Genomic DNA, 17,334 nt, shown 5'->3' on the forward strand with positions numbered 1-17,334 from the left:
TTTCTCCCCAATCCTGTCAGTTTAGTTTTTTTTTTTTTTTTTTTTTTTTTTTTCAGGCACCCAGTGGGTGTTTTTGTTTTTGCTTTTACTTTGACATACAATGGGTGCTTTTTTAAACAGAAACAAACTGCACATATTATTTAGGACTCAAGACTTTTGGTTTGTACATTTAGCATTCATGAGAGCCTATTGCAAATGCGACTGTACTTGCTGGAGGTTTCTGGACAGTAGAGAGGGAAAAAAAGAAGACCTCTTCTGTACACAGCATGTGAAAGGCATCAAGACAGCTTACCCAATTTAAAATACTTGTAATCTTGTGTGATACTCTTCAGCATTTCACATAAATTTCTAATACAAGGCACACCACTGCCATTTGACAGTGATTAAATGTGACCCGCTACAAGAAAAGGATCCTAAAGTCGCTGACGGCTAAGCCGAGAAAATCGAGTTTGAAGTCACATCATCAAAATTGGTCAAAACAATCGGATTTCTGTTTTTGGTATAATTTTGTAGTCTAAGGTTTTGTCTATCCTCTGCTGAAATTTCGAAACTAAATGATCAAAGGAAAGGTAAGAAATCAGCTTTTTTCTGGGCCATGATTTTCCAACTTTCAGATTAACAGAATCGTGTCCAAAGATTTGGATTTAGCGCTGCAGCTAGCCTCCACCCCTAGCAACGGGGGAGTGATCTTATTGGTCAGTGCGTGGCAATCCTGATTACTGATTGGTTGTGCAAAGACCGCTGGCGCTAAGCTTGAATGAACATCGCGGAGGTCGCTAGGAGCATACCTTCTATTGTCAAGCGGTGAAAACTGTCTCCCCTCCCCTTGATCATGATAGCATCAGAACAAAAACTTTGAAGGCGTTTTTCTCGAAACTCTGATTTCCACAACCACTTGACATGCGCTGATAAAGTCATTGACATGTCCGCAACCTAGTACTTTTATGAGTTGTGCTATATATGATATTAAAGTAGAAGAGTAAGGAAATAATGTCTTGCCATTTTCAGAAAATTGTCCTCCCGACTTTCGGATGCTTTTTGTTGTAGCGTGTCACAAATCCTGATCTCTTTCAGGTGAAGTGCAATGGATGGCAAACTGTAGCACATGTTTTCTTCCTTGTCTTTTCATGACAAAGCAATAAAGTAGAGTTGTGATTCAATCATTCAAACTGGTAGAAATCTTGTGGTTTCCTGACCCACGTTTGGAAAACTTCAAGTAGCCGCTTCTGTGCTTCCTGGTAATCCTTGGCCGCCATCTTGTAGTCTATGTACATCCTCAGGCCGTCCATCCGAAGAGTGGCCGGCAATCTCTCAAGAGGTATGATGGCCAGGAGTTCTTTGAAGGATCTGAAGAGTTCCACGCTACAGTTTTTGCTCCTGCAGTTTCATGGTTTGTGAAGGAAATAAAACAAAACAAATTCCTCCCATTTATCATTAGAAAACATTGGGTGACAAACTGCTTCTCATAAGCCATGAAAATTTCCATTTCCATACATCATAAAGGACAGTCTGACTGGCTGAAATGTACAAGAGAAATATCAACATTGCTAAATGCTATATCAATGTAGATTTTGATGCTGTAACATCAATTTGCAAAACATCACAGGGACGTAGTTGAAGTACACTTACTGCATCGTTACTGTATACTTTACAACCTCGAAATGGCTAGGCTGCACACTTTCAAAGTTTCATGCAGCTGTCTGGCTATCTGTGTTGCATAGAGGATAATAATTTTGTGATGGTAACTTTGTGCATTTAGAATTCTGTTACACATCACATATGCCTGCCTCTAACAAAATATACTGTGAATATCATCAATAGAATCAGAAATGATGGATAATTACCTGGTATATAAAACTTTTATCAATGATGTAGACTAAACAGTATGTAGAGTTAATGCTTGCAGCCATTGTGATACATTGGTAAGTAAAGAAAATTACATACTGTGCTATAATGGTTATTGGAAATTGTCTCTCTACGCATGTATAAATGTATTTGTAAGATCGCAACTGCTGATCTACACTTTGACAAACATGTTGCAAAAAAGGAACCAGTTGGAATCGAACATGTCATCCACTACTTTCCGGGAAGTGCCGCTACCACAAGGCTACCCCTGGTTGCCAGCAGGAACACAATGAACAGAATGGAAAAACAATACCTTGATTGCGGCTCATTCCACATCTTTGCTGTGCTTCCCTGCTTTTTGCCATTGGCTGTCACATCAACTGGGTGATCTCCATGTGGAATGTTACTCCACACAATGGCTGCCAAAGAAAAAGAAATTGACAAAAAACACTTTCATTAGTCCAGATTTTCTTGTTTTGTTGTATTTTTTTCTGGATTTGTTCATGGAGTAGGCAAAGGAATTGATCCTGTACTCACAGGAATATGGCTAGTCAAGTACTTTACACTAAAACAAACTTAAAGCATTGTTCTACACAGCTTAGTTGTACCATCTAAGTGCTAACACTATTTCAAAAAAAAAAAAAAAATCTTGTGTTTTAAAGCTACCTGATAGACAATACTGACATAGGATATTTTGTTGGTGAATATACTGTAAATTTCAGGGAGAAAGAAAATTTGAAGTTCTAACTTTTGAATGTAACACTAAAACGATTTAAACAGATAAGAAAACATATTGTAATTGCTTTGCAGTGGCTGAAACAATCAATGACCAGTATCCAGATCATTACCCTGCAAAGTCATATACATGTATTATGCACATCTGTATAACATATGTACAACCTCTGTACCTGGTTTTTTTTAGCACATATCATTGGCTCTTTTAATGGACATTCATCTTTTGCTCTTTTTTCTTCCAATCGATTCTATCCTGACAAAGGGAGCATACAGACACAACAACATCAATTGAATTTGAATTGAATTCCTTTTCTCCTCCTTCACATTCTTATGACTTGTAGAGAAACTCAAAGATTTCTATAAATCAGCCTTCATTATGCCCGACAGGGAGTGGGGGAGGTCTGCAGTCCAAATTCCGAAGGAACAGATAGGGTTTTGTCCTCCACTATCATAATCCTTCTTTTATCTACACGATGCTTCGCCATGATTGGGCAAACAAGTGTCTCTTGAATGAAGGTGACTTTTCCATGGTTTTGATTGTCCACAACAGAGTTGTGGGTGTAATGGCACTTCCCTTCTTATCATTCCATTGTTATTTTGTCAAAAAACAGACAAACAGAAGAAAACCCTGGTGAAGCCCTACGAGGGGCAACCCACGGAATTTTCACTTTGCATAGCACTAGTGAAACCAAGCAGAAGTAGAAGAATACTGTCAACTTTTGTACAAGGGAAAAAAACAAAGAGACCAAGAAAAAGTAGATCAGTCTTCTGCAAACAGATTACACACATTAACCCTAAAAGGGCCGGGGGGGGATGAATCAACCCCCCCCCCCCTCGACATTTCTGCCACGAGAATTTTTTTTTTGACCGTGCAGCTCACTGACTTTTTACTCTCAAGTCTCGCACATCTTATGACACCATTTTCGCAAAAATCGGACATACCGTTACGACGCTGCACGACCTTTTAAACATGCTTGTCAGACCGAAAATGGTTCAAAAACGCGATTTTGTGTACCAAGTCTGTGCAAATAGAGTTTTCTCACCTTATTCAAAAAGATATTATTTTCACTTTCAATGGCTGAAATCAATCAAGTTCTGTAGTAAATTTTGTGGAAAAAAAAGGTAAAAAAACAAGGAAATACATTAGAAATTCATAAAACAATAGAATACATAAGAAATTAACTTTAATATCAGATTTTTTCCAAGCACATTGTTAGGAATGCTACAAGGAATAATGTCACCAAAAATTAGGATGCCATTAGCTTTAAATTGTACTTTCTGAATTAGAGCAAAATTTATGAATTCACGCACATTAATATAAAATATTAAAAAATGAGAAATTCAATTTTTTCTTTGATAGTTTGGAGGAGGGGGGGGGGGGCGTTGAATCAACCCTTCCCAGGCCACAGAACTGGCCAAAAAGCCTGGCCTGGTTAGGGTTAAGAGATAGCCAATATCAACATTTTGGTTCTGTCTGATTAGAACAAACTGCTTACATAACAAATTGGTTGGTAGAGTAAACTTCAAGGTTTTTCAACAGCTTATTTCTTTTTTTTTTCTGGTTCTAGTGTAAAGCTCTTAAAGAGCACAAGGATTCATATTGAAGTTTAACAGTTGCTTAACCCGTTAAAAACTAGACCCAAGTATACTCTGGCAGGTGTCTACATGGGAAATACATGTTCCAGATAATCAGCTTGTTAACTCTTTATGTGCCATGGTGGAAACCCCCCCCCCCCCCCCCCCCCCCCCCCCCGTGAGCCACAGTAGTCATGAGTTGAGAAAACATTCTGTTTTTCAAATCTATATAACTTTTATAGATTTATGTTAAATTGAAGACAAAGTAAGCAAAGTTGTAGAGAAAATGGCAAGCTTTGCATTGATATAAATTCTATGACAAATATTGCTTTTCTTTCAAAATGCCCAGTAGCTGCATTACTGTAAATACATGTATGATTTTTACACAAAAAGCAGTGACAGGTTTTTGGAATTTGCACGCACTTCCAGCATGAAACACTGCTTGTTAGTCAATCACCACATAAAATGCAAGCTACACTGATATAGACGAGAGTAATGGAATCGCGAGAAACGCTTTCATTGTATTGTGGCAATAGGCGATTTATCGATTGGTTTGGGCGGGTTTGTGCGTTTGAGCGGAATGTGCGAAGTTGGCATGCCGTCGACTGAGTCGGACACAGGAACGTGGCACATACGGAGTTAATAACAAAATAAGAGAATCTTTATGAGTAGTTTGCTTGGGAGTGAGAAGGGGAGTCATGACGGTAACACAAAAATTTCAGCACTTTTGAAACAAACTGTTTGTATTTTTGCAGATAAAAGCATGGTCATAAGATGTTCACACTAAATTTGTGCACAAAACTTTTCAGTCGCAAAGGAAATTTTACTGTCAAAATGTGACAGTACCTTGTGGCACTTTAAAGTTTGTGTCCCTCTTGCGACCCTGACAATTAGATACCATTCATAAGCTGGTATACTGTAGAGGTTGGTGATTCAGACCTTTCCTCAGAATAATAAAGCTGGAAACCTCTTTATGATGGAGGGGCAAACAATGCTATAGATTTCCAGTGAATTATTTGGACCTAGAAAAAATTCCAACCGTAAATCTGGCTACAAAAGGGTAGTGTACTCTCGATTGATGTGTGGTACAGTGTAAGTCCTTAATTTTTTTTTTTTTTTTTTTAGAAAACTCTGAGGTGTATTCTGTTATAAAGATTTCATATGGGATGTTGGGAGATGTACGATTACTCTTCAACCATGCAAAATTTTGTGATGCTTCAAAAAGGGATACTAACCTTGAATATTATTAAACATTCAGCCCAGTCAGGGTGAGCTGATTTTGTTCCAACATGCACTTTCCCATAGACACCTCCCCCAGTGTACTTGGGGGCTAGTCCTAAAACAGTTAGGACAAAGGTGAGTTTGAAAAATATTCTCACAGGTCATGGTCACACATTTATAAGGTACCTGCTCCTGCCACAGTTATCTTCCCTTTCTTGGTGTCATGATGCTTCTCAACTTCCTCCTTGGAGTGCCTGAAGGTGGTCTCTGATTGCACCATCACTAGGGAGTTGACCACGTAACCTCTGGGAAGGTTAGAGACGGACTGTACTCTTTGGGTGATTGCACGAAACATAGAGGCTTGATTGAATGGACACCTATGTTTGGAAGCAAACGTAAGCAAAAAGTTTGATGTTAATCCAACAGATTTGTATATACATGTACTGTACATGGCACATTTTGATATTACATGTACTTTGATATTATTCTGAGCACAAAAGACAAAACCAGAAAACTACTCAAGAGAAACATTTTGTTCCATTTTGTTTGGGTTGTGTTTTTTTTTTCTTCTAATAAGCACACTTGAACATATAAATGCACAAGCCGCTGAAGAGGTACATTTGTGCTGGAAATAGGACTGCGTTCTTGGATTCTACATACACATTTTTCTGTCACTTGGCACAAGGTCAATAATACGGGGAAAAAAGCTGCCAATATTATGCTATTTATTACCAAAATATGAAAATCACTTCCCTAGTGGCGCAGCCAGATATTTTCTTGTTGTGACACATGATCAAACAACAATCATGTTGGCTCATGAACTCACATACAAGAATGAACAAGAATTTGTACTTCTGCCAAGAGTGATAAACTGACTGTGAATATTACACTCCATGTTTTTCTTAATTCATTAAGATTTTAACTACCGGTAATCAATTTGAATTATGTTGTTGAGTAATTATAATGTATTAATTATTGTAGTTCCTTGAGTGACAAATTGTGAGAAAGTGTACATTAGAAATATTAATTATATCATTATCATTATTATGTAAGACATGAACCTATAAATGACTCAATAGGCATGATGCAGGGATGGCAACTTTCTACATCAAAATGAGGGAGATCCAAAGAGCAATTAGGAGGGCTACTTGTGTCTTTGCTGCATATATTATATATATATATATATATATATATATATATATATATATATATGTGACCCTGCACCTCAAAACAAACAAAAAGTCGCCAGACATGAATTTTTAGTTAAGACCATATTCTGAAAGAGCAGACTTTAAGCTTTAAAATGATGTATAACTCAAATCAAATAGACTCTCCTAACCTATCTAAATATTGGAAAGAAAGCACAAACTCAGGAAAAGTGTGAACTGAGAAAAGAGGCTCTGAAGTACAGTGTCTATTCAAGCGCTTAATCTTTACCAAACCATGCTGGCTGTGCGATGAATGGGACAAAAAACAGGAAGTAAACCACCAGAGTAACAACAATGAAGGGATTATCAGATTAAACCGAAATTAAGCATGCCTCATTAACCCATTTTCTCCATAATTAATGCCAACTTTCAAAGCAGTAGCACTATCCTTTCAAAAGTAATTAGAGTTGAAAGTGAAGAGTGTGGACAAGTTTTTTCAGAAATGAAAAAGGGATTCTAAAGACACACCTAATCACACTATTCTACCAAAAATGTTCGAGATAAACTGCTAAAAAAAACTTTCCTGCCCGTTTAATGATACCAAATTTTAGCATAATGTAAAAGAAGACCCGCTCTTTCAGAAAATATGAAAAAGTCAAGTTCGGCTAGGTTGATCCATTTCACTTATTTTCAGTCCTCACGCAAAATCAGTGTGTGCGACTTTATGTTCGTTTTGAGGTGCACGGTCACCTATATATATATATATATAAAAGGACAAAACAATTCCCAAATCAGGGAGATTCAAACCCATTAAAGAGACTTGTCCCCAGCATACATGGACAGGTGTCTATTGGAAATGTGGGCTATTTAGCAAAATCAGCTCATCCTCAATGACTTAAAGGCATAATTTACCATTTGCAGATGAAAGCATTAGTGCTTTAAAATAGTTCTAAAATGTGAGTTAGGGATAGAAACAACCACTGTCAAAATTTGAATCCGTATAATCGATGTTAAGTGTTGCTAAATACACAAAATGTGAACAATAGTTATAATAAAAATGTTTCCAGACTAAACCGTATACAGTTACGGTTTACTGAGAAAAACCCTAATATCTCCTTATATTTTAGGTTTTATTGCAAATATTTCATATGGTAGGATGTTTTATGATACAACAGACCCACACATATGCATCAAATGTGATATCTTGAACATTTTTGAAATCACTGCTCCCAAAGGTAAACTGGACCTTTAATATTCCTCCTGTCAGAGTATGATGGGATATTTCAATCTGCACGGAGCTTCCTGTAGAATAGACATTTGGAAGCACTGCATGATGAATGAACGAATTGAGGTGACAATGACTGTCATGTCATACAGAATGGCTTAACCTTGAAAAGACGGGGTGGGGGGGGGAGATTTTTTTTTCTTTTAAGTCTTGCACAACTTATGAGACCAAATTCGCGATGCACAGGTATGCGGTTCTGAAGTTACCCAATATTTTGTAAGTGCATGTCAGACCGAAAATAGCTCAAAAACATAATTTCATTTACAAATTTGAACCTTTATTTACAGATTTACAGCCAATTCTTTTAATTTCATGCATAGATTACACGCTACAAAAATGAATTTGAATAATTGTGGAATAGATTCAGTTTTGTAGATTACCTTGTGGGTGACGTGCGTGCCAATTTTCCTCAGGATCACGCGATCAACGGCCAAGATCTTAGGAAGGCCGAATGAGCCCCACCCCCCCCCCCCACCCCAGTCTTGCTAGGTATTAAAATAGCCCTGTCTTTTAAGGGTTAAAGACCTAACATGGGGAAACACGGGTGGTCCTACTAAATTGACCTTTATTCGCTGCCCAATGGGGTACATTTGAAGACCACAAATAGCCCTCTTCAGCGAAAATGTGCATCAAAAGTGTTTGCTCATCAATAACGGTTGACTGCAGTCAGGATTCTTTGGCTGTGTGCGTACTTTAAGAGATTAGTGATAAACCTGCACAACGATTTGTTACAGGGATTCTTGAATATATCTGAGCTGGGACAGTGTGACCACTGCATGGTATCCCCATGCTACTTGATCTTTAGAACGGATAGTTATAGAAAAAACCAGGGAGGTGAAAGCTTCCACCTCCCTGGAAAAACTGAGGTCCAAGAAGTGCCCATCAGGTTAAAGGACAAGTCCACCTTCATATACATATGGATTGAGTGAATGCAGCAATATTTGTAGAACACATCAGTGAAAGTTTGGGGAAAATTGGACAATCCGTTCAAAAGTTATGAATTTTTAAAGTATCTGCACAGTCACTGCTGGATGAGAAGACTACTATTAAAAGTGTATTATGTCACATGCGTACAACGATATAAGGAAAATATAAAGAGAATTTCACAAAATGTTACTTTTTGAAAAAAGTGCACATTTCCTCGACTTGTCACTGACGTATGTTATGGGTAATATTATTCCCCCTTGCCTTCTGAAAGTGGGAAGTCAAGTGCTCTCTTATTATGCGAGAAAAGTGAAAATATCTTGAGTTTTCCTTATACTTTCTTGATATCGTTGTACACATGTGACATCACAACTTGTAGTAGTCTTCTCATCCAGCAGTGACTAAGCAGAAACTTTAAAAATTAATGACTTTTAAACAGATTGTCCAATTTTCCTTAAACTCTTGCTGATATGTTCTATCAATATTGCTGCATTCACTCAATCCACATGTCTATGAAGATGAACTTGTCCTTTAATAACTATCGAACCATGCATTGTAACAAAATGAAAGAAGCTATTAAAATGTATTATTGAAGTGACGAGCAATTTCCTGTACCTAATCTGAAAGTACGTGCCTTGATTACATTGATTAGCTCTACTGCCTAAAATGTTCTCTAAGGTCAGAAAGCTGGCAAGGTTGATTTAACACAAAATTGATTTCAAATATCTCACAGACATAGTCAATACAATGTATATGTACAACTTGAAAAAAAAAAGAAAAAGGAATAGGCCATATAAAGCGATTTTCTACATAAACATTAAAAAATTCACACTTTGGCTGACCACTGGGTATCCTCGTTTAGATCCATTTGTTTATAATGCATCTAAACCTTTTTGATTTCTTATACAATGGGTAGTAATTTAGGAACAGTGACTTTCTAACTGGTTCTGAAACCCACACACTACAGACCTTGAACATGAAGAAAATGTCCAATTTTTGGAACATACAACTTGCTCAAATTAGATTTCCCCCTCCTTCCCCTCCATCTCAAAAAAAATAAATAAATTAAAAAAAAATAAATACAAATTAAAAATCAACAAAATCAAGATGAGCACATCGTTTGACTGTTTGACAAACAGGGAAAAATATGCACAGATACTGTTAAAAATGCAACCGATTGTCCACTGACTGTGAAATTGAAAAAATAAATACAAATTAAAAATCAACAAAATCAAGATGAGCACATCGTTTGACTGTTTGACAAACAGGGAAAAATATGCACAGATACTGTTAAAAATGCAACCGATTGTCCACTGACTGTGATCATGGCACGGTCACAAAAATGTAGCGACTACACGACATACTTGCCAATGGAGATTGACGATAGGTACACTGGACTTCGGATGAAATGAGACAGCAGTGCTCCCTGGAGGCCCAAAACATTCCACCGTGCAATCTTGTCGCTGCACGACATAGACATGGTCCTGTCCCCTCGTCCTGGCTTGATGCGCAGGATGCCCAAGGTGTGGTAATCGGCTCCTGGGGCCAGAGGATCCTGGGGACCAGCGGGCACTGGTTTGGCCCCCGTTCTGAAGATGTCCGACCCGGAAGCTTTTTCTCTCCTGCAGCGATTGTGGGGTTCAATTTCTGCATTCCCAAACTGGCTGGGCAGCATTTGTGTTTCTGTGCATGAAACCGTGCCATTTGAGTGCTGAGCCACAGAGACTGCCTTCAAACAATTTGTGTCAGTTTCGTTGGGAGGAGATGAAAGGTTGTTTGAAGGGTGGTTTTCATTCTGAGCACACATCTGTCCACCTTTAACAGTACCTTCATGGTTCACACTACTTACAAAGTCTACCCTCTTCCCATCAGCACCAAGATCGTTATCTGCAGTCTTCTTAACTGAAGTTAGTCCCTCTTTGTAGGGGCTGATATGATAACACCGCGCATATCTTTGTGTTGAGGGCTCACTAGCATTTTCTGCAACACTAACGTCATCGCATGATGAAACACACTGGTCTGACACAGATTCTGACCTTTCATGAGGTTCAACCTCTAACCTCTGTGACTTGGAAGTGTACTCTCCACGCAAGTTCTCATCTGCCCTTCGTTTCTGCCCCTGAGTAGAATGCTGAGATGGAATACCAACTGTGCTACATCTTTGACTTGATTCACTCTCAGCAGTCTGGCTCCACGCTTCTTCAGTCTTAGGAAAAATTGATGCATCTCCACCTGTGAGAACAGACAAAAGTTAATGTCGGAGTTTGAAAATGCTTGATTCTAAATAACACAGGAGAAAAACAAGCAATAGAATACAAAACAAAAATCATCACGGTAAAAATACATTTTCCTATTCACATCATGTGTATCAACTAATAGCATCAATGATACGAAAATGCATACAAAAATAATTCTTTTGATGGCAACGTAAGATGGTACAGGGATTATTTTAGGGGAAAAAAGCAAGGAAACAGAGGGCAATTAGTACCACTTTAAGGGTAACAGTATAATGATACAAAGCAAACACAATGTCCACACAGCATACTAACTGTTCTAGGACTTCTTTATTGTTTTGTCCATTGCTGAAGAAACATTGCGTCTGATACAGACCAGAATACTGGATAAGGAGGAAACAATCAAAACAAAAGAAGAAAGGGGACTCATGTTGGACTGTTGAGATACCAAATAACAGAAATAGTACATGTGACCCTGCATCACAAAACCAACAAAAAGTCGCCAGACATGGATTTTTAGTTAAGGGCAGATTCTTAACCCGTTGAGGACGAGTCCCGAGTATACACGGGCAGGTGTCTATGGGAAATGCGTGTTGTAGCAAAATCAAACCGTCCTCAACGGGTTAAAGAGCAAACTGTAAGCTTTAAAGTGATGTATAACTCAATTCAAATGGGCTCCCCTAACCTATCTAAATACTACAAAGAAAGCACACACTCTGGAAAAGTGTGAACTGAGAAAAGAGGCTCTGAAGTACAGGGTCTATTCAAGCGCTTAAAGTGTATCTTTGGCCAAAAAATATTTTTTGATATGTGTAAGAGCTACATTTCAGTAACCTATTACACCAAGAATCAGAAAAAAAAATGTTCAATATTAGCAAAGAAAAATACATTTAAAGTTATACCACTAAAGCCAATGGGTCTGAAAAGAAGACTATAACTTTGCTATTGTTCCCAGGCTGCCTAATCTCTTGCTGGTTCCTTAATCCCTTGCTGGTTCCTGAGAACAAAAGAAAGTTGATAGTCTTTCCTTTCAGACTCACTGATTTAGTTCTTATTTTCTATATCAAAATATACTTTTTCTTCATTTATATGTAACATTTTTTTTTTCTGATTGTTGGTGCAACAGATTACTAAAATACATCTTTTTCACATATCAAAACATATTTTTTGACCAAAGATACACTTTAATCTTTACCAAGCCATGCTAGCTGCGCAATGAAAGGGACAAAACACAGGATGTAAACCACCAGAGCAACAGCAATGAAGGAATTATCAGATTAAGCTGAAATTAAGCATTCTATTAACACATTCTGTCCATGATTAATGTCAACTTTCAAAGCAGCAGAGTTATTCTTCCAAAAGTCATTAGACTTGAAAGTGAAGAGTGTGTAAATCATTTCAAGGAATGAAAATGAGAGTCTAAGATACACCCAATCATTTTATTCTCTCCCATAGAAGGGTTGTAGAAAAACTGCTGAAAACACACTTTTGCATCAATGTTATGATCTCAAACTAAAGAATAATGTAGAAGAAGGATAGCTCTTTCAGAAAATATGAAAAACTCAATATTGACTCGGTTGACCCATTTCACCTTTATAGAGTCCTCATGTAAAATCAAGGGGTGCGACCTTTTGTTCATTTTGTGATGCATGGTCACATATGTGATTGTGAATAATGTATTATGCATATAATGAAGCTTGTGAAAATCAGCCACACTATTTGTGCCAAATCATTAAGTAGTTTAAAGTATGCAAACAGGGACAATTTCATCTGAAAAAAAAAAAATAAAGACAAAAAATTCTGTCATAAAAAGTTTTGCAGGATAGTATATCCCTTGAGGGGAAAAAAGTGGTGTTCCTTCTCTAAAGTGGCAAAAGACATGACACAGATTTTCAAACCCCTCTTCAAACATGCACATTGCAAGAAATTATTCCACACACTACCTGTACATGTATATACATACAAACAGACAGTTAAATCCCTGGTTTGTCAAAATATTTTTCTGTGAGTTTTTATGAGTTTGCCAATTTCTATTAACTTTTATTTCCCGAAAAATATCAATTGTGACCCTGCACCTCAAAACAAACAAAAAGTCGCTAGACATGAATTGTTAGTTAAGACCATATTCTGAAAGAGCAGACTTTACGCTTTAAAATGATGTATAACTCAATCAAATGGACTCTCCTAACCTATCTAAGTATTGGAAAGAAAGCACAAACTCAGGAAAAGTGTGAACTGAGAAAAGAGGCTCTGAAGTACAGTGTCTATTCAAGCGCTTCACCCTTTACCAAACCGTGCTGGCTGTGCGATGAATGGGACAAAAAACATGAAGTAAACCACCAGAGTAACAACAATGAAGGGATTATCAGATTAAACTGAAATTAAGCGTGCCTTATTAACACATTCTGTCCATAAATAATGCCAACTTTCAAAGCAGTAGCACTACCCTTTCAAAAGTTATTAGAGTTGAAAGTGAAGAGTGTGGACAAGGTTTTTCAGAAATGAAAAAGGGATTCTAAAGACACACCTAATCACACTATTCTACCAAAAATGTTCGAGATAAACTGCTGAAAAAACACAGTTTCCTGCCCGTTTTATGATACCAAATATAAGAATAATGTAAAAGAAGACCCACTCTTTCAGAAAATATGAAAAAGTCAAGTTCGGCTAGGTTGACCCATTTCACTTTTTTTCAGTCCTCACGCAAAATCAGTGTGTGCGACTTTATGTTCGTTTTGAGGTGCACGGTCACAATTGTTGTACACGCTTTACAGAATTTTAACAGAAGTGCATTTTAGCCTGTACAGAAAATCAAATGCATAGCCAATCCTCATTTTCTTTCTTTTTATCATTACCATACTTTGACAACTATTATCATACATTGTAGGCCTACCACAGACATTGTGAATTGCAGCTTACATGGTGTATGACTTGTGAAGAGGTGGAACTTGACACCTTTCTTTAGGCAAACTTGCCCATCTTCTGCCGGCTCACAAAAGATGCTTTTGCTATGATTACCACTGTAGACCAGTTTAAGTTGATGATACAAGTATCTGTGCAGGGGAATGATGGTGATGTGATTAAAAAAAATTAGCAAACAAACAAATAAACAAAGAGAGAGAAACATTTTTTTTGTGAGCTGAGCAGCCTGTCCACTGGTCAAAAACAGAGTCATAAAATATTGGTTACAAGAAAAACCAGTAAATAGTTGCATCTCTTTGGGGTGAAAAAAAATACATATAAACTACCAGGCACATTATCAATTATCTCTAAAGATAACTGAATCTATTATTGTTAGTCTCAAATGCAAAGTGATTTCCTAGAGTCCCTGAAAAGATCCAAATAAGAAAAATACAATGATAAAAAACAATCCTGACCTGTCTTACAATTCACTAAAAAAATCTTTGCAATCTATTTCAGTACCAAATACAACTAGAAAAGCACTCTGAGAGTGCAGACCTCCGGCAAGCAGCTACTTTCCACCGATGATCTTGCAAAGAGATTTTTATCCTCTCCACCACTGGGGAAAAGCTCTTTGGGCTCTTCCATAGAGATTAGTGATTTCCACCCATAGGTATACATGCTGAAAAATTGCCTGATTTCCCAATATAGAAGTCTTTGTTACATCATAAACACTCAGCTGCGCAGCGCGCCCCGCCCTAGCAGAAACTAGAGCGCACATGCAAATCTCAAATACACGCAGCCTGAACTCCCAAGTTCATTGACCCTACCTGCCAAAATATCAAAAATCCTTCATAAATTTTCCCAAAATTCTCGTATCACCACCAAAATTAAATCATCTGTTACTTGTATCATTCTAAACCTTTCCTGCAAGTTTCATCCAAATCCGTTGACTATTTTTTTGAGTTATTTTGCACACGGACAAACTACATTGTAACTAAACAAACAAACCAATGGTAACGAAAACATAACCTCCTCCCTTGGCGGAGGTACACGTAATTACTGCCACAAGCCTACAATTGTGTACAGATGCTCTGTAGTTGTATCTTGCAAGAAAAAGACAAAATTCCATAAGTCTATAAGTCATTACCCCATTATGCATGGTCATCCACAATGAAAACAACAAAATCCCTGATATGAAGCATTGAAATTGGAAATGGCGATCACCTGAGAAATCCCCTCCTGGCCAAAATTTCTGCGTGGCTGTCATTCAAGATGTCACCTGTGATTTTAGAAGATTGTGCAGATGATTACAAGTACCAATATCATATTGTTAGAGAATGTACGTTATTCATGCGGCATAAATATTGCATGTGAAATGAAAGTCAAAATAACAACAAAACAATCGGCATCAGTCTTGCAATAATAAGCATATCAAAAGTCTAGCATCTAAATTCATCTGACTTGCACTAATTTCATGGAAGCATGACCTTGGCTTAAAATGTTTAATGCCCAAGAGACATTTTATATGGACATTCATAACTATCCTAACTACTTTCTGGTCTTTCTCTCTCAGATTGTTATCATGTGCTTGTTTTATAACTTGGTCGACACTCAAAATAACTTTGTTCAGAAATATTTTTGTTTTGGGATCAAAGTTTCCTCAAGAAATACAACCAACTGTGCATAACCATCTTTAGTGAAGATTTATTGGAGAGGTTTACTGCAGCACTATTGGCCTACTTCAGTACTTGAAAACTAAAGAAAAACAATAAGAAAATCCAACACACAAATAACTGAACTCCTAACCAATTATAATTATAATGTATGCACACACACACACATACACAAAGGTAGGGGAATGATGGAATTTCATAGACAAGACTTTCATGGATGCACATAATTATGTGTTTGACAGAGGAACAGTTGCACACCACCAGTCTACTTTATCCAGCTAAAAAAGTACACACAAACCTGCTTTGCTCATTTTTGAAGCACCAATACACTTTGAGCCAGTTGCCATGGATACCACACTGAATTTTGAAGAGGATTCTGTACTGGTAAACAAGTAAAGAAAACCAAACTTTGATGAGATTAATATTAATTTTGCATCAACACAATATTTAGGGAGCCAAGGCCATGATATTATTATCAATGTCTTTATGTTTTTTGTTTTTCTTTATAATTAATTAGGCCTATTATCAATTTTTTGGCAATCTCCTAGTCTACCTGGGCAGCCATGTCATAATAAATCAACACATACTAGGTCCTCCAGAGACACAGTCAACTGGGCAGCTGTAACCATCTAGGCCTAGCTAGGCCGGCCTCGGGATCATCACCAGAGTATACATCAGCTGTATTTGTGCATTTGTCCTCTTCATCTAAAATTACTTCTCTTGACTCTTTACCTTTTTTTTAGGCTTTAAAGAGAGGTGAAGCTGCAGAGTGCAGGCAGCTGTAGAAAATAAGACTCGAGAGTCAAGTATCAATTATAAGAAGTACAAGTAGAACTATGTGAAGTAGGTCCAATAACCTACTCATAACGTACTAGCCTAGCTGAGCTCGCTCTCAGCTCAGTGACACCGACAGTGACAGAGTGTACACACATAATGTCATGACACTGTCAATCAGTGACAGTGCAGTGTGACCGCTACCTTGATTGAATTTTTACTACACAACACACAGTGTAACCCGTTACAGTATACAATGTCATGAATGTACAATATCAAATATAAACGAGATAAAAAGAGTACTGGAATTCTCAAAAATTAGCTCAACTCCACCCCTTTAGTTAAGAAACAAAGTCCAGGCAAAGATGGCTTGACTTCTTGACAGGCTAAAATCTCTGTTCAAAGTCATTCTGTAAACTTAGCTGTGCAGAGCAGAGTTCTTGAGATACGAAACATGTGTACTGACTCCCATCTTAATAGGTGGGACTACATATTTACACACGTTATTGGTTCGGTGATATGTACCCTTCGCATTTGATTGTAGAATTGCTGCCAGCAAGGTCCATTCACGTCTGTCCTCTGGTTTTCCTTTCTTTGGTAAGACGGTGTCGTAGTGACCCATGCATGTCTCACTAAGATGTTTAAAACCATCCATAATAGGGCCTAGGACCCTACTTTACCATCACTTTGAACGTGTAGGTAGAAGCACAATCGAATATAGCGCTCCTGATCCTCTACAGTGTATGGAGGTGGGGCCTAATGTAAGGTTATGGGGCGGAGACACCGAATCATGAATAATACCATGGAGACTACTCCATGATCACTGATGATGAAGTACAGGGGCCCGTTGCATAAAAGTTACTGTTATGGTAACTTTGCCATCCAATGGTAACTACCATGGCAACAATACTCAACAGCCAATCAAAATCAAGAATTCCATGGAAGTTACATCATAATACATTTTTACCTCCTTGGTAGTCGAGCTGAGCGTACGTAGGTATATTGATCTAACACTG

At 37.6% G+C, this 17,334-nt stretch overlaps 1 protein-coding gene across 1 annotated transcript; it reads right to left on the bottom strand.

Moving 5' to 3' along the window:
• Positions 1 to 20: 20 nt before the first annotated feature.
• On the bottom strand, positions 21 to 16,994 carry LOC140233324 (tRNA-specific adenosine deaminase 1-like). The gene is made up of 8 exons (XM_072313433.1): positions 16,844 to 16,994; positions 15,843 to 15,920; positions 15,096 to 15,150; positions 13,887 to 14,020; positions 10,098 to 10,965; positions 5,563 to 5,753; positions 2,159 to 2,264; positions 21 to 1,377 (listed from the first exon to the last, which is right to left on the bottom strand). Exons 1-8 carry the CDS (start codon positions 16,971 to 16,973, stop codon positions 1,161 to 1,163), a joined length of 1,779 nt encoding a protein of 592 aa, XP_072169534.1. The 5' UTR covers positions 16,974 to 16,994; the 3' UTR covers positions 21 to 1,160.
• Between the last annotated feature and the right edge of the window lie 340 nt (positions 16,995 to 17,334).

Source organism: Diadema setosum, chromosome 9, assembly GCF_964275005.1.
Source record: "Diadema setosum chromosome 9, eeDiaSeto1, whole genome shotgun sequence".
NCBI classification, from domain to species: domain Eukaryota; kingdom Metazoa; phylum Echinodermata; class Echinoidea; order Diadematoida; family Diadematidae; genus Diadema; species Diadema setosum.

Bases quoted from the DNA above. Each gene is read 5' to 3' on its own strand.
- LOC140233324 (XM_072313433.1), bottom strand. From the start codon at position 16,973: ATGGATGGTTTTAAACATCTTAGTGAGACATGCATGGGTCACTACGAC. The intron at 10,966-13,886 runs GTAAGCTGCAAT...CTGTTCTCACAG, and splicing joins CTTCACAAGTCATACACCAT to GTGGAGATGCATCAATTTTT. The intron at 5,754-10,097 runs GTATGTCGTGTA...TTCCAAACATAG, and splicing joins TCGTCAATCTCCATTGGCAA to GTGTCCATTCAATCAAGCCT.